The sequence below is a fragment of the Lissotriton helveticus genome, chromosome 3_1, assembly GCF_964261635.1.
Source record: "Lissotriton helveticus chromosome 3_1, aLisHel1.1, whole genome shotgun sequence".
Classification (NCBI taxonomy): domain Eukaryota; kingdom Metazoa; phylum Chordata; class Amphibia; order Caudata; family Salamandridae; genus Lissotriton; species Lissotriton helveticus.
The window spans coordinates 1,393,712,716-1,393,737,620 of NC_136061.1; the positions used below are offsets into that span (position 1 = coordinate 1,393,712,716).

General features: G+C 42.5%; 1 protein-coding gene across 1 annotated transcript in view; it reads right to left on the reverse strand.

Annotated features, from left to right (window-relative positions):
* ADCY5 (adenylate cyclase 5) overlaps window positions 1-24,905 on the reverse strand; it is a 951,006-nt gene that overhangs the window by 352,523 nt on the left and 573,578 nt on the right. The window contains exon 6 of the mRNA XM_078682034.1: window positions 11,329-11,469. Within this exon, the coding sequence (XP_078538160.1) occupies window positions 11,329-11,469 (141 nt within the window). The remainder of the gene's footprint in view (window positions 1-11,328; window positions 11,470-24,905) is intronic.

The window sequence follows — 24,905 nt, forward strand, 5'->3', positions numbered from 1 at the left end:
AGGACAAGGAAAAGTATTGATCCCTATTTAATTCAACTGTCTTGGACAGGTCAACATATCTGGGATGCAGGCTTAGTTCCCACTATTTACCAGAAATTAGGGTAACTTCTTTCATATCCTACGCGTAGGAACACAAATGACATTTTGTCACAAGAAAAGAGTCCTCTCAGAAGTGGTAAATTCAATAATTTCGTCTCTGTCACTATTATTAGTCAGAACACCCTATGTATGGGATGAATTCTAATACTGATACTATACTTAAAGGCGAATTTGGTTCCTTCAAATTGTACTACTCCTACTTGAGTAGATTTTATCGTCTACTGAATATCTTTTTAATCTTAGAGTATTGTAGCTACTACTGTCATCATGTCACATTTTTTCTAATCCTATGTTCCCAAAACGTGTTTAGTGCTCTCTTATGAGCTTGTTTCATCATCGTTCTTGGGTAAAATCTATTTTTGATTGTGATGTTTTTTGATTTGGTGTGTAAATGGAAATCGTAGTGAGGACAAAACAGCCTTTCATTGCACTTGAAGATGGGGTTATCCTTTAGCTTTTACCACTAGCCTTGAATTAGTAACCATCTGGCTTTCAAACATGATACTCCTTTATATCTGGGTAATTCGGTACAGCCAAACAGGGATGGACTGGGGAACCAAAGCAGACCTAGCAAAAATGTTCAAACCAGACTTGCACCTTTTGTCTCATTGCACACTCTCTTTTTCCATCCATCCATTCTCTCTCTTTCTCTCCTCTCTCTTTTCTCCCTCCCTCTCTCTTTTGAAGACTCCAACTGCCTGCTTCAACTAACCCCATAGAGCTGGGGAAAGTGGCAGAGGCACCAGGAGTGGTCTTTGGCTTTCCAAACCAGCCTACAAAGTTCAAGCCCACTAGGGAAATGACCAGTGGAATAAAAGGCCTGTCCGACCCTGCGACCAGATGACTGGTACTGTCTCCCCCTCTGCTCCAGTTTGTGCCAAAATATATTATAGATTCACATATCAGTTTCTAACTTCTTCTATGGCCAAGGGCTGGGTGCTTGCACATCTTTACACCATCCTGGGCCTCAAACATACCCCTGGGTTTGATGCCAGGAACTGGCGGGTACTAACTGATACATCTTGTGCAAACACATCCGTAATTTATTAGGCTCATAGTTACACGCACTGAGTGTGCATGTTGCTGTTTCACGTCATTGGCAGAAGTGTCTTCTCTGTAACTTTCATGGGCGCAGTGATGTGAAAATGTAATCCTGAGATTTCGAATTGATAAACCTTTGGATCCTGCAAGTACTTTGAATTGGATCTCCCATAATTTGGTGCTTTAAGATGCTTTTGAGCGTCATGCTTCATACAGTTGGCCAGGAACTTGTGATTTTAACATTGGGTAGTTACATTGTGTCCAGTAGCCTTTTGTCTGAGGATGTTCTCGAGTATGCCTGACAAATAGAGACCAACAAGTCACTCTAATTGTTTCTGTCGCTTGATTCTACATACCCTTTTTTGCGAAGATACAATCAATAGGAGTAGGATATTTATGATTATACAGCATTATATATTTCTACCATACTATATTTCTGTTTTTTTGTGTGTGTATTAGGTTGATGTTAGGTGTATGTGTTGGTTGCATGAGCTCATATGTGATCTTTTTTTATAAATATTTGTATATGCAAAGCTAATAAATATTGACTGTTTTTTGGGGGAAAAATGTTATTGCTCTGGGCGATCAACACAGTCGTGTTTGTCCTATAATAATTTTTTCCCCTTTGAAACCTCTTTAAGTCAGAAGTTCAATATATCATGGACTCCTTGGGGTTATTGAGTTGCCCAAAATAAGGTGGAAATTGTATTAACTAGAAGCACCTCGACTCCTTGAAAAGGCATACGACTGCCAAAAGAAAATTGTCTTCCTGGCATGCAAGGACGAGCTGCGCATTAGTGGAGAGAAATAGAGCGATATGTGAACACAAACCACCCACCTAGCACCCCCTGTTCCAACGAACAATAGATGCAGCCAGCAGTCTTCATACGCTTTCGTCTTTGCAGTATATCTTGCCCCTCCTCCCCCCACTGCAGTAGCAAATGATACTTTCTTCATCTGATGAGCCAGGCAGACATTCAAAATGGCGGTGGTTAAGGAATGGGGTTTTAACATTTGTCGCACTTAATCTTGTTTGTTCAGCAGTGACGAGGAGGCAAGAAGCCATTCATTTTAAAGTAAATTACACAAGCCTGATTAGGATACCCCAATCAAGTTATGCCCACTGTGCTCCTGCCACCAGTCACTCTGCCTCCTCCACATATCCTTGACAGTTATTAGGGCATGATATTTCTACACTTTACAGGAAAAAAAGCTCTGCTTGAAAACTTTACACCTAAAAATTTTCTATTTGTTAAAGCAACTGCATAATGTTGCCAGTCTTCAAGGTTTTAGAGTCTATTACTGAAACCAAAGTAGAACTAAGCAATCCGTGCACAAGATTGTGCGGGTGTGATGTGCACTGTGTTGTATGTAGGATTGTTGGTTTGACTTTTCCAAGCCAGACCTGCTACAGTGACTCTATAGTTTCTACTTTCACCGACCTCCCCCCTCTCCCCTTCTTTCCCCCCCCCCCCGCCCCCGCCTCCTTGATCCTTTCTTTCCCAAGGCGGACGCCTTGATTTTGCTGATTAGCCCTCTTAACCAGGGTCGGACTAGCGTATAGGGCAATCTAGCAGTGCCAGAAGGGCTGGGCAGAAAGGTCAGTTTGCGGGCTGGTTTGTTGGCAGCTTGAGGGACAGTTTTAGGGTCCACAAACATGTTGTGCAGCAAGCACAAATGCACGCAGTCTCCCATTTCTTGCATAACAACTATATATTATGACGTTTAAAACTAGTTTGGTTCGAAAATATTGTCCACTGTTTTTAGATATCTTATTTGCTAATAACAGTCGCTTTTATTTTGGTGCCCTAGCCTATTTCTTGTCCCAGTCTGACATTGCGTTTAACTAATCCTACTGGTTACCAGTGACCTTTCGCCACACGGAATAATTTAAAGTCCTGTTGGAGGGGTTCAATCCGCATGCCTCATCACAAACACAATCCACATTCATGGGGGGTTTCGATAACTCCACACATGGGTTCTAATTGCTCTTCTAATGAACACCTCTCCAATCGGTTCCTGCCACCTCCTTAACCCTTCCTCGTCACAGTGCTCACTAATGAAGACTACCAGGAAGCAGTCAGTACTTTTTCTCACATATCGCTAATTATGTCTGCTTTTGTGCAGCCGCTCCACTGTTACACAAAATATTTCGCTGTGCTACTTATTTGTCTTTCTGTTCCTATTTCACACTTTATAAAAAGGTTTTTATTTCATCCATACTTGGATGTGCTCATTCTGTTGTAGGGGTGACATGAAGATCTGCAAGAGAAGTGACAGTGCTGGAACCAAAAGTGCTCCCCCAAGACATGATACGAAAGGTGGCACCTACAGGCATAAGCAGAAACCGTACTAGAACAGGATTTTCTTTCTCTGTTTTTTTCTAGAGTGGATTAGGTACAACTCCCTGCACATAAAGTACGTTATATTCTATGTTACGTTATAACCAGAAAAACACTGAAATTGCCCAGGTATGGCTAGCTGAGCAATGAATAACTCGCACAATAGCCATGCAAACCATAACTCGACACATACTTAGATTGGGGGTGTAAACTCCCAATAAAGCTTGTAATTTAATTTCTTTTTGTAGGCGTCTCTGCACACCCCCATTAGAGGCCCCTCTTCTGTCTCCTTCAAATCAGATGTCTCCCACTCATCCTCTCTCATTCTCATCCACCACCACCAGAGTGGAAGGTGATGGCACTCTCTGGTGCCACTGACACACCAAACTTGCAACATTGCAGCCGATGACTGCATCTGTCAATTCAAGCATCCTTGAAAATCCCCTAATCTCTACAGTTAAGGAGACTGCACCTCATTTGGACCTGGTTGTCTAGCACCTATATTATGTTCAACCCTACCAATAAAGCTTCCTTGAACCTACCACCATATCTTCTTGAGGCACTCCAATCTCTGCACTCTGGCAACTGGGCTCAGGTGGAGTTAGAAAAGTCAGGTCGGTTATCACAAAGAATTTCTATTAACAATGGCCTGCGCCAGGGGTGCATTTTAGCACCCCTGATTTTTAGTTTATTTCTGGTGACCTCCCTACCTTTATTTCCCAATCCGAGTCCTTTTCGCCAACAATAGGGAACCAGCATATTGCTTGTCGGTTCTATGCAGACGATTTGGTGCTATTGGATTATACTCCAATAGATTTGCAGAGGAAACTAAGGGCCAGATGCAGGTGTCCAAATACCGGTCGGAAACGGCCGAAAATACCGATTTTCGGCCGTTTCCGACCGGTATTTGGACATTGGTATGTAGGGCTTTGAAAAACATACAGATTCGGTAATTTTACCGAATCGGTAATTTTACCAACTCGGTAAAATTACCGAATCTGTATTTTCCTATGTAGGTAGCACTTTTTACATTGCAACATGGCCTTTAGGATTCGTTATTTACCATGCAATACAATTGCATGGTAAATTACGAATTCTTGTGTACATGCACATCTGTGTATGTACACCTGTGCCATGTGGCACACAGACATGCCCTAAGGGCATGTCTGTGTGCCACATGGCACACAAGCCAGTTACAGGGGTGCAACAGGGTGTCAAGGTGACACCCTGTCCCCCTTTGCAATTCGGTATTTTTACCGATTCGCTAAATACCGAATCGGTATTTGCTATTATATCCTATGGGCTTCAAGGCCCATAGGATTCAATAGCAAATACCGATTCGGTATTTACCGAATCTGTAAATACCGAATCTTAACGATTCTGTAAAAATTACCGATTTTTTATCTACATCTGAGTTACCGATTCATAAATACCGAATCGGTAAAATTCGGTATTTATGAATCGGTAATTTAGATTTACCTACATCTAGCCCTAAATGCCCTGGCAAACTATAGAAAGTCAAACCAGCTCTGTATCAATCTGGAAAAGACCAAGATTATGATCTTTGGAAAAAAAGTACAAAGTTTTTCTTGGAATTTAGGTATGCAGGAGGTGGAGTAAGCCGATCAATATAAATACCTGGGTTTAATTTATAGGAGGAATTTAAATTGGGGAGTGCATTGGGATGCCACTAAGCAGAAGGCCCTATTGCAGGCCAGTTGTCTGTCAAGATTCAATGGTAGGTTTGGGGGGCTATCTCATATCCCATTCCTGAAGGCTTATGAAGGGAAGATAGTTACCCCCGTTAGGCCTGTATGGGGGAGAGGTTTTCTCCCTCGACCCAACTTATGAATGGGAGAGACTGGAAGGGCTGGTGCTTAAAATACTTTTATCACTCCCACAAGGCTCAATGGTTCAGGCCATAAGGAGAGAGTGCAATTTGGTCTCTTGGAGTATGGTGGCCTCTACCCGGACACTAAGATATTTTAGCACATTGTCGGAGGATGATGAGGTGGTCAAAGTCTCCAAATTGTGCTGGGAGGAGATCCAAAGCAGTGAGAGGATGTGGGCAAAGGCCATAAGAACTAGAATAATTGCAATAAAGAACCTTCGTGTAAATAGTGGTACAGTCACATCTTGGCTCCCATTTCCGGGCAAACGAGTACTGAGGGAATCCGATTCTATGGCGTCAGAATCTATCGATCTGATGTATTTGAAGAAGAGATTATCCATTAGCTTCTCGATTGCTACATTGGGCCAGGATACTGTTTTTTCCTATCTATCACGGCTCCCAGACCCAGGACTGAGGAATGACATTTTAAGGGCCAGGATGGGATGTAACCCAATCTACTCTTCCCGCCCACACAGGATCAGGGTACAGAGTAATAGTGGTCTTCGTCCTTGCCCTCTGAAAGTTAAAAGTACCCTTATGCATATTCTTATGGACTGTGTCTTTTATTTTACAAATAGAATAACGTTTTTAAGACCTCTGTTTATTAACACCTTGGCTGCTTGGGTTGATCTTCTGCTGTGCTGAAGGGCAATAGAAACGGGTGTGGTCATGACGAGCTCAGCTCGTCATCAGCACACGAGCACTGTGCTGCATGATGAGCTGAGCTCGTAATGAGCATGAAAGGGATTAAATATGATGCTCTCCATAGAGATAAAGCTGTGGTTTATGGTCTGAAATGTGTCATCTCGATGTGACAGTTGGAATTGCCCGGTTTTTACGATCTGAAAAAAACAAAATTTTAATCATGAGAAGTAGTGTTAGGGGGTAGGGTAGCTGGGAGAGGGATCCTTTTAAATGTTTTTAACTGTTTTAATGTTTTAATTGTCTAGTGTGTTTTTTTTCTCCTATAATATTTTATGGACAAATGTTCTAAAAAAACTTGTTTCTGAACCTGAACCTACCAATAAAGGATTCCTACTATTTTTCAAAAACAAAAACCAAGAAGTAAAACAACCCGTTCACAATGACACAAACCTGGATGGACTTGAAACATAACTGCCAAGTCACACTGATTCACTGTGGACAGCAACCTCATTCTCAATGAAGACATCAAGAAAATTATAGCAAACTTGTACCAGCTTGTTCTGGTAAAGACATAACCCATCTGGATTGTGGCAATGCCCTGCTCCTGTCCTCATAGGCACCACACTGCATCAAGCATCAAGTGCCTGAAGAAATATGACCACTTCACATGCCAGCCGGATGGCTCCTCTTACCAGTGCGCACCAACTTTAAAACGAGCTGCATTATCTACAAAGCCATCATGACAGAGAGCACACCTATGTGGCCGACAACCTCACCACTCGCAGCCAAGATACCATCATACTTGATAAAAAGAAGTGCAATAAGTAAGAAGCAAGGCAACAGGTTTTTTTCTATTTAAGAATCGAGGATTTGTAATGGCATTCCTGTATTAATCAGGACTGTCCCAACTCAGCTCCAATTTAGGAAAGAACTAAAGATATACCACTACACTCGATCTACACTACATCATGAAGTTAATATCTGCCTCCATTCTCAAAACCAGCTTTTTTCCAGTCACTTATCAACTGCATCTTTGCCTTGGATCCCGCACATTGCTCTGCTGAATATTGGCTAGATTTGTGCTAACAAAAAACACGGTGGGGAAGGGTCCTAGGGACTATTTTGAGACCAAGCATGGACACAGTCCCTAATTAACACTGTATCACAAAAAGAGTATCCATTGGTCTAATCATGATGAACCTACTACCTTTGCTCTAAAACAGATCCTATACTGGAAATGATAGGCCGACCTAGAGGTGGTCTCTGTTTTTTGTGCCACGGTCATCTGCATTACATCTTCGTCTTTTCCTAATGAGAATAATTATATATCATTAATATGCTTTTTATCTACTGATACATAAACCACGATTAAAAAGCTCTAGCATGACCAGATAAGACGCGTGATCGAAGAATCACGTGATTCGTCATTCACTATTGGGTGATTTCATCATTCTCCTTTGTCTACATAGAAAACGTATTGATATATTATCAGGCGGTACCCAAAGATATATGCAACTAAAGATGGTTTGTATAATAATATCCTGAGTGTATTGAAACCACAAATTCTGAATACTACTAAACAAGACATGTGACCACTTGATCACGTGATACGTCATTTACGAGGTGGCCTTTTAATAATCATAAAATGACCCGCTTTCTTTTTCTTTGCATTTATAAACGTCCTGCTTTCTTACGAAAGATGGCACCCAAACATGATAACCATGATAGATGGTTTGGGATAATATCGCTAAACATTAGGATTACATTTCCGATCACGTGGTGTGATCACGAGAGGCACTGGTAGCCAATCGGCACGCTCAGCGAATAAGAACGCCCGGGACTGTCCGTTCGGTACCTCCCCAAGTCGGCTCAGACGCCGGCGAGAAGTACCGACGGACAGGTAAAGGCGCCATTCTTCCGCTAAGCGTTCATCTACTGCACTTGCTATTCTTATAGTGCGATACGGGGCAATACCAGGGCACAATTTAGTGGTTCAGACCATGCTGCGCTTCATTTGGAGTCTAGGGCTATTCGAAATATCTGCAGCCTAGCCTCCATTTTTTGCACTGTTTATTTTGGAAAATCGCGATATGGGGCAAGATCGGTACGCAGTTGAGTGGCATACACCATGCCGCTTTAGCTATGTGTTAAAGGTTTTTCTGTTAGTGTCTGTTGAAACTTGCGACCCTAGCCTTTCCTCTTATACCCATATGGTTTAGACAACTACCAAGTAAAATAGGCACGACACCACCAAAATGGGGTGTATGATGATGGAAGGATTGCTTTACTTCTATTTTTATTTCACCATGTTAAGTGGTTATGTACACGACCACCACGTTATCCCTTTGCCTTCTACTACCCATGATCACAACAGGTGATTGGCGTGACATGATTTGATATATTAACTTACACATTCAGAAGAAGAACACCAGACTTACACAATAATTTCAGACTCAGGCATGCTCAATTACCAAGTCTAACAGTCATCTCAGGTCACAGGATCACTGAACATGGCAACTAGTGATTATGTTATGGCGACTGAATGAGAGGCTTTTCACTCACAATGTACAAACAGCCGGGTGGGAAAGGAACATTTGACATTGTTACTTGTTTTTTTCCCCTGATTTTAGAGCAGTACTTCCTCTCCTTGAGCCGCAACCAGGTGAGGTGAGGCTCTTTCCTCCTGCGCAATAGGTAAGCAGGGGCTGGATTACATCTAAGTGTTAAGATAAGACATGATGTAACGACAATTCTATTTGACGTGAGCGATATGCCACTGTGATTCACTTATATTGCAATATCAGGAGGTTGACACTACTAGACACCTGTTTACCTACCTACACCTTTGTTTGAGATGCATATTACTACATAGTAATACATGTTTTTTTTCTTTCCAGAGACAAATCAGTCCATGTGCAGGAAGGAATTAATAGACACCTAGGATTCCAGGTGATAACTTTCTTTATTCTTCTTTTTTTCACTATCTTATTGCATATTTGCACATTGCATTAGCACCCATTCACAAAGGTCCTGAGGAAGGCAAGGACAATAGGGTCCATTTTGCTGAAACATGTCGACCTATACTACACCTGAGCAGATATTTGTTTAAAACTGCTCTTGGTTGCTCTGGTTTTTAACATTGGAGGAGTGAGTAAAATAATAAAATGCATTGTTACTCGTTCACCCAATTTTAATTCATGTTCTTTCACACTCACATGAACTGCAATTTTGTCACCCATCAGACTAGACTATCAGTTGATATCAGAAGGACCGCACGGTGAGTCATATCTTGATGTAGGACATTCCATCCAGTCCTTCCACATCCTTTATGCCTCACTTATGGGAGGGTCCATAAGGTGTCCCAAATGATGAAGGGCGGTACCGTGTGGTGACTGATGTGTATCCTTATCGTTTAGGATTATTCCAGGATTAGATACACTTTTCTTCCATCCTGTTTCGTTTCTCACATTTGATCTAGTTTTGTGCTATGCAAATACCTCATACATACAATCACTGTGCATCATAGCATGTGATCCCTGCAGGTCCAACAAAGCTCAAACATACCAGCCCATGCCTTACTGCAAAACAATGGGCCTTTTGCTCACTCAAGAGGCGTATAAACAATCCGATCAATAACATCCCCCAATCACAACAAAATGAATCACCTACATCTCATTAAATAAGACACTGTTGATGGAGCAGGGTTTCGGCTAAAATAAAACCTGCTCGGATTAAACCCTCATTAAAATGTACTAAACGTGTGCAGTGGGAAACTAATGAAAAGGGCCTAATATGAGTGAAATGCTTTTGTGCAAGCGTGAAATTAGGCAGCAAAACTGGCTTTATGGCTAATATAAGTAAAAAGACTAATGCTGCTTTAGATGCACGTTATTAATATTGGCTGAATATAAAATAATTCATTTAACATGGGTTGCACAGGGATGGATGCAGCATTGGGTTGGTGCGTAGAGAAAACATTTTCATGACATAATAAATGTTTGTGTTTCATCTTTTATAGAAAACAAAGCATGGGGTTTTGTTCTGCATGTCAGACAAAAGGACATTGGTATGAACAGAGAAAAAGTTGCTCTGCAGAGAGGCGCTCAGCGGAAAATTGTTATACAATGTTTTAACTTGTTGTTAGAATGGAGGGAATGTGGATAGTGAAGAGAAGAATATTTCCTGGGTTACATGGTTGATGTCATAGCCTATTTCTAAACAATAGTTATTTAGAGAATTTTGTACGTGTAGACTGTGGAGTGACCATACACTCCCTTTCCTAGCCAATCAAATCACTAGTAGAGCCCACGTTTGATACTTATATGGGATGGTCTCTTGGGTTTTAGGGTATAATTGAGGTGCCTGGAGGGAGGAGTTTTTAGGTGGTGTGGCAGACATTTTCTCTGACTGATTGGGGCGAGACCGTCGCATGTCGTGGGTTTGCTGTCCTTCTTGCATTCCTGAACTTAGTTTTTGCCTCCTCAAATCTGCGGGGGCCCCTTACCAACTTCCTGGCCAGAAGTTAGAGTTTCCTATTGGGTTAGTATTAGCCTAATATCTATGTTTGCATAGTTGTTTGCAAATTCTTGGGTTTCCCATGGTATAAACTGTCAGAGGTATTGAATTTGCATTTATCGCTGATGGAACAGTCAATGGTACCTACTGACATTTTTGATATGTCTGCCAGTTTCCCACCCCCTTTCAAATGATGCTCTTCTTGCTTCTGTTTCCAAGCAACCCTTGACAGATTTGACGCATACACCAAGTACTGCAGCTCTTTACTCGATGAATTCACGTTCATCGGCTTGGTTAACACACTATCACCTTATCAAGTCCTTGCATTTTTGTCTCTATTTATTACTCCACTTATCTTTTCTTACGTGAAGAGTCCTGCCCAGAATGTTGCATGGCACAGACTGATAAATAAATAAATAGCAAAACACAGAATTTCTTAAAACATATGTATTACCTACTTCCCTTGGTGGTTAAAAGAAATAGCTATACAACAAGCCTCCTGTGGTTGTAGTCACCCAAAACCTGATTCACCCTTAATCACATAAGGGGAAATAAATCTAAGCACTGTGGTCCCCAATGTTTGGGGTAGGACAGAGGAAAAGAGTAGATTGTGACATCAATCCTATGTATGAGTAAATATGTTGCCACACGGAGGGTGGTATATATATTGATTTTACTTTCTTCATTGACAGTGTATATCCCTGGCGCTTGTTGTAAAAGACCTCTACCCACTCCATACTACATGGTACACCCAGAATAAAAACAGCCAAGATGCAAACAACAAACATTCATTACCATTCTCTTCATTTCCTTGGAGACCTGGGTGGTACTTAGATGGTTGTAAAATGGCCGATCCATGCCCCAGTGAGGAGGGTTATGGCCCATGGAATTCGTGCGTTGCCTGTTCATCTTTGCAATCATAGCTTTCTCTTCTTTCTGAAAGGAACACAGACGAAAATGCATCATTTCTCTAGGTAATACTGCCATTTCATATTATTGGATTATGCAGTTAAAATGAAATAATAAATCAGCAGGTCTACACAAAAGGGTCTCACAAAGTATGGCTCCAACTTTTTATTTCGGTCTTGGTTCACATTCAATATCTTTCATGTTGTTTTTAAGTGCCTAAATATTTCGGAATAAAGATTGTGTACCGGGCAGTATTCACAAGGCACAAGTACTTGGAATGCAGTCATTGGATTTGCAAGAAACATCGACTCAGCAGGGTTTGTTGTGTCAGACATCAATGGTGGAAATATGAATGTTGAAGGAATCTTGTGCCACCTACCTTTCCCTCTCAGCAATGCAGTCAAATTGTTGGTAAGCAACATGTATATTAAATTTAAGTAGCTTTATCACTGACTTGTAAATCATTGGAAGACGAAACCTGCCAATTGTAAACTACTTACATCGAAGATCGCTTTAAGGAAAAGTTTGGACTTCCTATGTGGAGAAGTGTGGCTCACTGGTTAGAGGAGGCAGACCTGGAAGCAGAGGTCAGCCTGGGACCAGGGTTCAATTCCCGGCTCGGCGGGGTCTTGAGTCCTAAAATGTCCATGGACTCGACAATTCTCGCTCCGGTGCCTACTCGATTCACGGGTTCACACTCTGCGACTCTGGGCAATAGCTTGCTTAATCTCCACAACGGCCCCTCGCGGCAGGATGCCTGGCTTTCACCTTGTGGATACCCTGCCGGGGATATCTCACAGGGGAATACCAGGACGGGTTCCCTAAGCAAGCGCTTGGTGATTTGCGCTATATAAATTCCTTTAAAAAAAAAAAAATTATTATTATTTTATAAAACATCTTGACAGATAACATTAGAGGAAATGAGCTTCCCTATAAATATCGGTGTAGGAAATAATATGGGTTTATGAACTGGAGATATGTAAACGCATATATAATTTTTGCGCTTCTTTTACAGCAACAAATTGGATTTGGGCATATATGAAAGCACATCACAAATAGATGTAAAACAAATGTTAGAGGCCATCAACGCCTTGAATCGTGAGTGGTGTAGTATTTGTTGTGGAGATTCACATCAGTTCAGAACTGGATCAGAATAGGATCAAATGTGTCTCTTCTTATTTTTTAAATGCCGCGAGATGACTAAAAGTCCAAATATTTTACAGTGCAACAATTTCACAAAATTGGCACAAGGAAATGAATACAAAACAGGTCAAGGGCAAATTGCAATGGATCGGTAAAATTGAAATGGATGTCACTTTCAGCGCAAAAACAAGAATTTACGTTTCCCTTAGTCAATAGTGCAAATGAAGCAAAGCAAATTACAAACAGAGCACGATTTAGCCTACTGCAAAGGAAGCAATTTGATTGTGTGGTCAGTGGAGGCTAACACATATCCTTGGCTAGGCAGTCAAAGGTGAAAATAGAACAAAGCACAGAGGGGCGAAGCAATTTACTAAATAAAACATAACTCATCCCCACAGAGGGCATAGAATACTCTTTAGCTTCCATTAAACTGTTTTCCCGGGTGTCTTGCTTTTCAGCACAGTATAAATCAGCTTATTTGATTAGGAGGTCTATGCTTGGTGGAAATTCGTTTATTTCATCTGGCTGCACAGTCAAGTGTGCAAATACAGCAAAGTAATAGGGGGAAAGCGCATTACAAAACAAGGCACACGTTTGTCCCAAACAACTATTTTAGCTGATGCCTTGCTTTTGTGCTCAGTGGAGAGGAGTATATCTCCACTGGCTGCATGGTTAAATGTGCAAATGGAGTCAAGAAAAACGGGTCAAAGTAAAATACACAACAAAACACACTTCAGCTCCCAGCAGAGGAAACTATTTTAGTTGATGCCTTGCTTCTCTGGGAGTCATAGTCTGGATGGCCTGTCATGTGGAGTGCAAAGTCACTAAATGGCTGGCATTGGTGGGTCCCTACACCTAAAATACTGATCAGAACTAGTTGCAGATGATATCTTTGCAATACTAATACATCTCTTAGATTCATTGTTTGCCAAATATTGTTCTGATCTGTATACCACATTCTGTGACACCCTTAACAAATTTCCCAAGATAATTTGAAAGAGAGACACATTTGAGAGCCTCCCTTAAATCCCATCCAATTAATCAACATATGTTTAATCTAGCATTATCACGGTAAGGTTTACAATTATTTACAAATATTTTTGAGGCAAACTCTATGTCAGGAACAGAAGCTTCGGATTATGCTTTTCTTTCTTTTCTTAGAAATTACAGAAAACGATCAAACTTTAAACTCCTTCTCCCCACCAATCACAGGGTTCATGCCTGTCTATAAATGTCCATAAGACCGTAGTACTTCTACTTTCTTTGCTACTGCAGCAGCAAAGCTTAGTACAGTTTCTCTCCTTTTACCATACAGTATTAGTAATTGTGTTTAATTGCATTTCAAGTGTTTACGTGCTAACAGTTCTTGCTTTATTGACGTTTGAGCACTCGTACTCCTGGGGGTGTCACCTCCCGACCACCTGGCAAGTCCTCTTTCACTCTCTAAGCGGGGGGGGGGGGGGGGGGGAGGGGGGGCGATTGGAGCATTTATTTTCCCATCCACTCAGGTACCATTCTGTACCCGTTGGGATGCCCGATGGGGCTCACAAACATTGCAGGTCTTTGCCCAGGAGAGTTTGGGGTGGCTCCCTCCACAAAAATTAAATAAGTAAAAAGTATTTTTCTATTCTGCTCTTCATTCATAGACTTTTTTGGCACCTTGCCCAGTGAATGGCTCCACGACCTATCAATTCACCCTTTGGGCTTACTCCTCCCTTACTCTTCCCCCTGAACCTCTTCGACCCCTCCAGTTCTCAGGATGGTGTACTATGTTGAGGAGGGCGATGACTATGTGGAGGATGAAGAGGTGCCCTTTGAGCACAACATGGAAAAGGAGTTGGTAGAGGCATTAGATTAACATGAACTCCATAATTTGTGCATTGATTAAGGCTTTGCAATCCATTAATCAACCCTTGACACATTATGGGAGACGTGTGTTGGGGGTCCCTCACTGGATTCATATTCACAGGGTATGGATGTGAATTAACCAGGCTTTGCCTGTGATACTGCTTTAAGGGGTCTTCATCGGCGGAGGTTCTATAGCAATTGGCATCTGTAGTCCTTCAGGATTATGGCTATGGCACAAAGATCATTGGGAGCCACCAAGGTTCCCACCACTAGGGTAGCGAAGGCATCCTCACACCTAATCTCCCCCTGCTCTGACTCAGTAGATGCCCAGGAAGAGCAATGTTCTGCAACTAAACACAAACGGAAGGTGCACCATGTTACATTGGATGTTCCAACCAACAAGAATCTCCTGCTTGATCTTAGAAATATAGTTCATCCCAGATCCACTGAGTGGGTGCCCTGCATGGAGGTGGCTCACAATGTGCAAGATAATATTTAAGAGCAACGTGGGCAGTACATTAAGGCCAGAATGTCCCCATACATCTCTTCTGGGCAAGGTTACAGATAACCCAGAGCTACATCCCAATATTGCAAAGTACCCTGATAAACAGTAGGACAAGGCCTGGTGGGAATGTCAGACCAAACTGTTGGATGTTTCTGGACCCCTCACCAAAATTGTGTATTTGACTGTCCAAGCTAAGGATACCAACACTCAACTAGACCTTAATGAAATCCTTGAAGGAGCACAGTGAGCACTCTGCTTCCTGGGCAACGCAGTAGGGGAGAGGTGTGGCGCCTCGGCCAGGGCGACTGACTCCGGAATCTGGGGAACACGGTTCGATCCCCGGCACCGGCGGCAGATTATCCCAGCACCATGTGACTCTGGGCAATAGCTTGCTTAATCTTCCCGACGGACCCCAGCGCCTAGAGACCCTTACGGGTGATTGTTCGCGCTTTACAAATGTGGATTATAACTGTGCCTTATCTATCCGAAAGGCACAAATCCTTCCTTGTGGGGACTGACCCTCAGCTAGCAGACTTCGCCTCTACAGAGGTGGGCATCTTGGCCAACTGACTAATCTTTGGAGAGAAGTTTGTAAAGGATCATGTTCACCGTTTCAGCCCTGGATAAAGCTCAGAACTCTTTGAAAAAAGTCTTAAATAGTGGCCTTTTTGTCAGGGCCGGCCGCTCCCAGAGGTCGGGTGTCTGTCCATGATTGTTATGATTCACACTGTACCCCAAAATAGGCCTGGGTAGTCTCTCAACCTTTTAACTACATGAACTCTGCCATTATACTACATACAGTTTTTGGTGCTGACCTTTTACCTAGTTAGGAGCTGCATATATGTTGTGTGGTTTTCCCCGAAAACTAGCTTCATTTATTATGCATGGCGCAGACACTCCAGCACGCAGTGGTCTGACATTCCTCGTGAGGTGTCCACCCCGAGACCAAGATGGGGTCCTTCATTCTCTCACATCAGGTAATGGGGTTGGCTCTATCCTAGGGGGATTCCTGACAGTACACCTACATACATGCTGGGTACATTTAGGTACATCTAGTTAGGGCTAGCATCGTAGGAGTACGCATTATTACTGTCATGTGTTTACATGCCAGCATATATCCATTGTTTTAGCACTATGGTAGAATTCAACCATCTATTTACTCTATTGGTGCTTATAACCGTTTACATCTGTCTTATGGTTGTTGCAGCACATTTTACACTAGAATGACACTGGTTCAAGAAATGCTTATTGAAAATGCCCCCATCGTTTATTCTGTCTATCTCGCTGAGACAAAGTGAGCACGAGTGACTGAGCAAAAAGTTCTGTACTATTTTTACGATCCCTGAGGGGACAGGGTTGTCATGTCCGATAGTTGCCAGAAACGATTTGCTCCTTGGTAAGAGGGGGTCATAGTGGCACTGTGAGCTAGCTGGTATAAGTTATGTTATGTTAAGATAGCTTGTGGAGCGCACAGCTGCCCCAGCAACGGGGCGTCCCGGCGCTGAGCAACAATAGCACCTACACCCCGAGTATCCCACATGAGGAAAGACAGGGGGGCCAGGGAAGACAGGAGGGTAAAAGAGGGGGAACAAATGGGTCTTTATTGCTTTTCGGAAAGTCAAATAATTATCCATGCTCCGAATGTGAGGCGGAAGATCATTCCAGAGCTTGGAAGCCAGAACGCGGAATGAGAGACCGACAGCACGGGCCCTCTTCACACGTGGTATAGAGACCAAATGTTTGCCTGCAGATGACACAAAGGAGTATAGAACGAAAGCAGACAAGATATTATACCAGCGGTGGGAGATTTCAAGATCTTAAACGCGAAACAAAGAGATTTAAACTTCACCCGTCTCTCCACTGGCAGCCAGTGTAGCCGCCGAATGGTACTAGAGGTGGGACAGCGACTAGGCATGGCGAGAAGCGTTCTGATGGCGACATTCTGTACCCTCTGAAGTCTTGAGATCTCAATCTTATTGACCCCAAGGTAAAGCACACTGGCATAATCCAGTCTAGATAGAACAGATGCTTGCACAATAGTCTGCCGGATGGAAGGATCAAAGAAACCCAGCATGGGTCAAAGAAAACGCAGAATGCCAAGACAGCTCGCCACTACCCTCTTAGTGTGGGTTTGAAAGCTCAGTGCTGAGTCAACCCAAACGCCCAGATTTTTCACCCCCTTTTTTGGGATGGGGGGTCCCAGGGAAGAGGGCCACCAATGCCCGCTCCACAGCTCATGATCCTTCCCGACCAGCAGGACCTCAGTCTTGCTGGCGTTGAGCTGTAGGCAATTGGCAGTCAGCCACTCTGCTACATCCGCCAGGCCACTTTGAAACTTGGCCGCATCATTTTGACAATCATTGGAGAGAACGACTAGAAGCTGAGTGTCATCAGCATATGACACAATCGTCAGCCCTCTCCTTTTGGCTAATAAAGCCAGCGGCTGAACAAACAAGTTAAAAAGTGTAGGACTTAACGTGGAGCCCTGTGGTACCCCCTGTTTGATGGGATACATCCTAGATGAAAAAGGGGGAGCCGAGACTTGGAAAAACGTGTCTGAGAGAAAAGAGGTGAGCCAGGTCAGGGCGGCGCCCACGATGCCGGTCTCCTTCAGCCTATGAATCACGATCTGATGTGAGACCGTATCGAATGCGGCACTGAGATCCAATAGGATCAGTGCCGAGGACTGGCCCTCATCCAAAACTGCTCTCAGATGTTCAGATACGGCTAAGAGGGCTGATTCAGTGCTGAGGTCACGACGGAAGCCGCACTGAGAGGAGTCCAAGTTATGATTTCCCTCCAGGTAATTGGATAGAATCGATTTGACATGTGCTTCGGTAATTTTAGAAATCCAAGGCAACAAGGAGATAGAGCGGAAGTTCTCCAATTTAGTCGGGTCTAACAGGCAAACATATTCATTGGGGGTACCTGAACACCAATCCCACAGTTTGTGTGTGTAAACGTGCAGATCATATATAGATTTAAAGGAACTACACGACATGGCGCCGCCAACGTTGGTTTGGTTCTTATTTATTGGTCAAATCTGAGTAGTTCAGTCGTGCTGTTCTCAGAGATCCCTACTCACATCTACCCAGATATGTCTGGAGTGGGAAGGGAAAAATCACCTGTAGCTGAGTAGAACTATCCTATGTATTGGCTGTAGGTTTATTCAAGCTTGTTGAAGGATTATAGTTCCCTACATTGTGCATAAAACCTCCTCTCATTTCCCTTGAAACTCTTTAAACAATGTCTGTTGAAGCGAACGCTGCTGCAGCATTACATGCGAATGCAGTGGGGGATGGGGAGCAGGAAGGTGGGATAAACCTTTCAGAAAATGTCAGAAACACACTTACTTTAAAACTAGCAGACTATGGAGTGACAGAATTAGGTGTGACTGTAACATTTGTGATTAAGGAACACAAGTCTTTCAGGACGGAGGCATTCTATTCATGGGTCAAATTCCCACCGACAGACGCATGCACAAATACATTTCATTTTTACACCCCGATGAAACAATGGAAGAATACTGTCCATACGAGGCCATTGAAGTTCCGCTCAGTTACCAGGAACAGATAAACTGGTTTAAATGCGACCTCCCACACACCACTGATAAAGTGAGACTCGGCCGCTCAACAGAGATGGAGCGACTTGGCCGGTTCTAGCGGCTTACACACTGCATCCCGAAATTGACATATTGCCAATAGCAGGCTTACAAGCACTTCGCAGAGAAATAATAAACCTTTACAGAAACTTGACACAGTTCATTATGAGAACAATTATGCTTCAACCTATAAGGGTTACACCAGCAGGTCAACTTCAAGGGATTGCAACTAAAATCATCCCACAAACGCTGAACGAGTTTATGGGAAGAATGCCCACTAAACTTGAGCAAATGCCATTCTGGATAGCACAGAAAATGACACAACTAGAGGCAGTGTGTCCACTCAAAGGCCCACAAGAAAAACACAGAATACTGACAATTTGCTTGCCAATGGGGATAGCTCACCCAATAGAGGATTGTACATCATTGGGTATAATTTTCCCTGCCACCTACACCAGAACTCACAGTATCCCTTCAATAGCTGTGATACCAGAAGTATTAAGATAAATACAGAATGAGTATGGAGCAGAACCTGCTCTATACTTGGGAATGAAATTATTAGGCAATTTTTCCCAGGTATCTACAATTATGCTAGCAAACATAAAAGGGGAGGCAGCAGCAGTGGCTATATGCCAACACCTAAGGGAATGCACTCCTGCACAACAGGAGCAAGAATTACCCAAAGTTATTGAAGATACATAGGCCGAGTTAGGTTGAGATAATTTGGGAGCTTGAGCTACAAAACCACAAGCAAGTGGATTGGTGTGGCTGACTGGTTAGAGGCAGTGGATTGGTGTGGCTGACTGGTTAGAGGCAGCAGACCCGGAAGCAGAAGTCGGCCCGGGACCAGGGTTCGATTCCCGACGAGGCAGGGTCATGGACCAAGGTCAGCGGACTCGATAATTCTCGCCTCGGTGCCTACTCTAACCAGGGTTCGCACTCGGCAACTCTGGGCATTAGCTTGCCTAATCTCCACAATGGCCCCATCAACGCCGGGGATGCCTGGCTCCACCTTGGGGATTCCCAGCAGGGACCATCCCACAGGGAAAGCCAGGACGGGTTCCCCAGCGGTATACAGCGCCAGGACGCCGGCTGGCAACAGTGCGCTTTACAAGAATACACATTACAAGTATACACATTACAAGGCCTGAAAAGAATAACTCCAAGCAAGCACCTGGTTCTTCTAAGAAGAAATGGCATAATACACAACAGAAAAATAGAAAAAATAGATCACAATCTAGGGGTGGGTCTTCTCAACAGGAGACCTCTGAAAGGAGGTATAACCTTGGAAATCGCGATAACATAAAAAAACCTGAGAGGTATCAGGATACTGCTACACGTTCCTCTCGTTCCTTTCAGGGTTCACTTCTAAAACTCAAAGAGGGAAGAACAGTCAAAACACAGATCAGAAGAATGAACAAAGTCCAGAGATACACATCATACTTCGGACTATAATATCACAGATGAAGATAAACCAAAATCAAAACCTCATTTTAAAGAAAAGAAAATAGCAGGCCTTAAAATAAGAAATGCCCAGGCTGCTGATGACTCAACTTCTGAACGGGGAATGGGCTGTGACAATGCTAGACAGCACAGCAGAAGTAACAACAGCTCACCAGAACCTGATGGAATTTCTGATGACCTAGGCGTTGAATCAACATACCACGGTGGGAACTTGATACTAGGGTAGGTGTCCCATAACCGTTATACAAAATAACAATCCATATGGAAGAGGACATACCTAGGAAGGTTAAAGGTCTCTTTTGGGAGAAACAGAGATTTAGTTATGACATCCTTTTGGTTGAAAAAGATTGGCCACCTGAGTTTGTATGGATTGCCTAAAAGGACATACGGTCATTTTGAATTCCAAGGTATAATAAAGAATTGCACCTCTTCCGTGAATAATACTTTGTTTCCCGTAATGAAACCAGATCATTCATATCAAATCAAAATTCTTTATTCGGCCAAATCAATGACCATAAAAGCACACATATAATATATGTACATCATGAAAAAAGGAATCACCAATACACAAGGAAAAGTTGAAGCTTAAAAAGTAAAAACTAAACGGTAGTCTCCTAAACATGCCACAGGGAACAGATACAGAGAAACATGGTTATGTTATCCAAAAATCGCTATTGTAGCGTAAACCATTTATATACCTTTAAAAAAGAAAGGTAATTGTTGTAATAAAACTAATTTGTCCAAAGAGCAGGACTGAGTCATAATCAATTAGTGTACATCTTCCTTATTTTTAAAGCCGAGAAAAGAAAATGTAACACTGCATGGCATAAAGCAGGGGAGTTTAAGCGCTGAATATACTATGACCCTTCCTTATCTGATCTAAAATTCCTGAAACTAGGAAAGACACCCGACAAGAGAAGGGAATGAGTGTTGCCTGTCTACAAAATAAGTAGAGTGTAAAACATCTCTCGATAAGTGCAGAAATGTCTCAAGTGGGGATTGGGACCAGATTTGGTACAAACACCTGAAATTAACAAAAAATAGAAAAATCAAGTATACCTAATACAAAAATATATTTTATTCATGTTTCAGTGGTAAATAACTATTTTAGAGAATTTTTTATAATATTTTAACTAAATAATAGAACACATCAAATGGCATGATCATAAACATTTTCTTTCTTGCACCCACAAGAACAGTAATGAGTTTCATAGTATGTCCTCCAATCTAAATAAATCACGGCAAGGGAACAACTAACAAGTCAACCTATCAATTGTGCAAACAACATTCTTTCATAAAGTCAATCATATCATACTTGCATCCATACATCTATTGTACTCAATCAATCAAGCTTTATTCGATTAAAAAAATAATCATAAAAGCACATTAAAAAAACAGTAAAAATTATCACATGAGAATTATTATTTATTTATTTATTTATTAATATAACTTATAGAGCGCGTACATTTGCCCGCGGGCGTCTTGGCGCTATGAATACCAAATAGGATTTTTTTTCTGAGGTAGCAACATCTGGAGACAAACCTATTACTGATTAAACAACCAGGTTTTCACCAGTTTCCGGAATTGAAGGAGCGATTGTGCAGTTCGGATTGTCAATGGGAGCGAATTCCAGAGTCTGGCCGCAGATACCGTAAAACGCCTGTCTCCCCAAGTGACCGTCCTAGTGCGTGGAACCGCTAGGTGATGCAATGACATCGATCTCAGGGGTCTTGAAGGGCGATAGATGGAGAGCTGAGTTTGTAGAAACCCAGGACCTTGGTTATGGATAGCTTTAAATGCTAAGCAGAGTGACTTAAATTTAATTCGATTTTTGATTGATAGCCAGTGATAGTTTTTTATTATATGACTGACTGAATTAAATTTTGGAGTTTTGGAAAGTAGTCTTGCTGCGGCATTTTGGATCATTTGTAACTTAGAGATTACCCGTGCTTGTGCGTTAACAAACAAACCATTACAGTAATCAAGCGAAGAGAGCACCAATGTGCTCACTACTGTTTTTCCTGCGCTATCCGACAAAAAGGGGATGATTTTCCTAATTAATCTGAGTTTATGATGAGCATTCGCCACCGTTTGGTTGGCGTGAGCTACAAAATTTAGCTTGTCATCAAAAACTATGCCCAAATTTCTGACCCTAGCGGAGGGGGTAGGTAGAGCTCCTGACGAAGGAGGCCACCACACCGGTGACCACTGTGGGGTGATTTTACCAAAAATGACCACCTCCGTTTTCTCGGAGTTCAACCTCAAGCAGTTGGCTTGCATCCAATCTCTAATAGCCAGCATGCCCTCTTGAAACTGTGCTGCTACATGATCCCCGTCATTATTGATAGCAAGTACCAGCTGGGTGTCATCAGCATAGGAGGTTAGGCTCATCTGGTAGGTTTTAATAACTCTCGCCAAGTCCAACACGTAGATATTAAACAGTGTTGGACTTAGCGATGAGCCCTGGGGAACTCCACAAGGCAGGGCAAGGTCTGGCGATTTAAAAGGACCTAGTGTAACTGCCTGCGATCTGCCAGAGAGAAAAGAGGTGAGCAGCTCCCTCGCGCTGGATCGGATGCCCAGACTTCCGACACGGTCAATCAAGATGGAATGATCGACCGTGTCGAAGGCCGCTGAGAGATCCAGCATTATGAGAATAGCTGCCCCTCCCTGATCCCTGATGGTTCTAATATCATCTGCAGCTTTAATAAGGGCCGTCTCTGTGCCATGGAGCTTTCGAAAGCCAAACTGCGTATCATCCAGCAGTTTATTTTGCTCAAGATAGTCCGCCAACTGGATGTTCATGGCCTTCTCGAGTACTTTGGATATATACGGTAAACTGGCTATAGGTCTATAGTTTTTAAGCTGTTCCTTGTCTAAAGACGGCTTCTTAAGAAGCGGTTTTAACAGAGTGGTTTTTAACATGTTCGGGTATATCCCAGACCCAAGGATCAAATTACAAACTTGCATGATAAACATGCTAATTGTGTCAAGAACTGGTAGATAAACTCTGGGAGGGCAGGGATCCAGAGCAGATCCTGACTTTATAGACACCATAAGGTCCCTAACTTGTTTCTCCTGCAACACCTCAAATTGATCAAGTGTGCAAGTATGGGATATGGTAGATGCGGCTGGGGATGCTTTATCAATAATGGAGAACTCAGTATAAATGTCGTGGACTTTGGTGAAGAAGAAGTTAGCCAAGGAGTCACAAAGGGCCTGCGATGGAATGGGGGCAGTATCAGTCGATTTCCCTGCCAGGTGTTTGACTACTTCGAATAACTGTTTACTAGAATTTTTGGCAGTTTCAATTTGATTACCAAAATACTTCTTCTTGGTCTCTAAAATCATTTTTTTATAGGTTAGTTGTGTTTCTTTGTAGCGCATTTTACTAACTGGATCATAGGACCTTCGCCAATGTCTTTCCTCTCTACGACATTCTTGTTTTTGTTTCCTAAGTTCTTCTGTAAACCATGGGGCAGATGGTACCTTTCTATTCCTAGAGATAGTCTTAAGGGGAACTAGTGGGTTCACCGCATTATCTATCCAGTCTACAAACTGTTTAACTGCTGTATTCGGATCCGTGGATATGGTAGGGTGGGACTTAATCAGTAAGTCAGTAAAAGCTACGTTGTCTATGTCCCTCCAGACCCTGAAGGGCTCCTGATGTAGATAGGCTAGTTTGATTGGGGGCATAGTAGGAATTGAGAGGGCACCAAGAATGACAGAGTGATCAGACCAAGTGACCGGTAAAACATCCAGGACGGCTATGCCTTGTATATTAGTAAAAATGCCATCCAACGTATGGCCGGCCTCATGGGTCGGGGCGTTCACCAGTTGAACCAGCCCCAAACTTTCCAGATCTCCCTTTAATGCTTGAGAATCCGCATCATTCTGTTTTTCTAAGTAAAAATTCAGGTCTCCCAATATCATAAAAGAATCCTCAGTCACCAGAGATTCAATAAGTGAATGAAGATTAGCCAGGAACATAGACCGCGAGCCTGGCGGTCTATACATGAGCACTCCCTTAAGATTGTATGAGGGTGTGATCTTGATGGAGAATTGACATGCTTCACAGCATTTAGACACAATTGGAAATAATCTAACAGGGAAGTGATTCCGGGTGACAACCGCTAAACCGCCTCCCTTTTTTCCCTGTCTGTCAAGTCGGTGTACTGAATATCCTGAAGGTATAGCAACCACCAGATCAGGATCGGATTCCGCGTTCATCCAAGTTTCAGTTATAAACAACATATCTATGTTCTTATCTGTTATTAAATCATGAATTTCTTGTCTATGTTTACCCAGAGATCTCACATTAATAAGTGCGATAATTATTTTACTGGTGTTGCTATTGTTGCAAGAAATGGCGCGCACTTTGCCGTTAATAAACGGCAGGGAGGAGGCACAATTGGGACATGTGAAGATAGCAGATTGTACAATGTGCTCTGGGTTGGAATAGTCTTACTACAGTTAAAAACATATTTTAAAACACAAAGTAACAGATAGGTTACAAGTTCTTTCCCCAGGGATTGCATGACTATAAAAGCAGAGTGGCATTGTCTCAAACCTAATGTTCTAAGCACCGGGAGTATCCACCTTTTCCTCTGCACTGTATAAAATATGCAAAAAAATTAGACATGCATGGTGGATTGCGGTGAGATGTCATCACATGGGCAGTTAGACAACTGCCTGGACCAATCATTAGTTGCTGGAAAGCTAAATAATCTATGGATGATACCCATTCTAAAGCGCGTTAATAAAAATCTTTGAAATTCAGAAGTTAAATACTGCTGCATCTTAAAAGTAATCAGAATATTTTGGTGGGCAAGAACTGAGATTTTTTGGATCTCTGTATTTATTCTGATACTTTCAAGATATTGCAAACAACTGAGTTTAAAA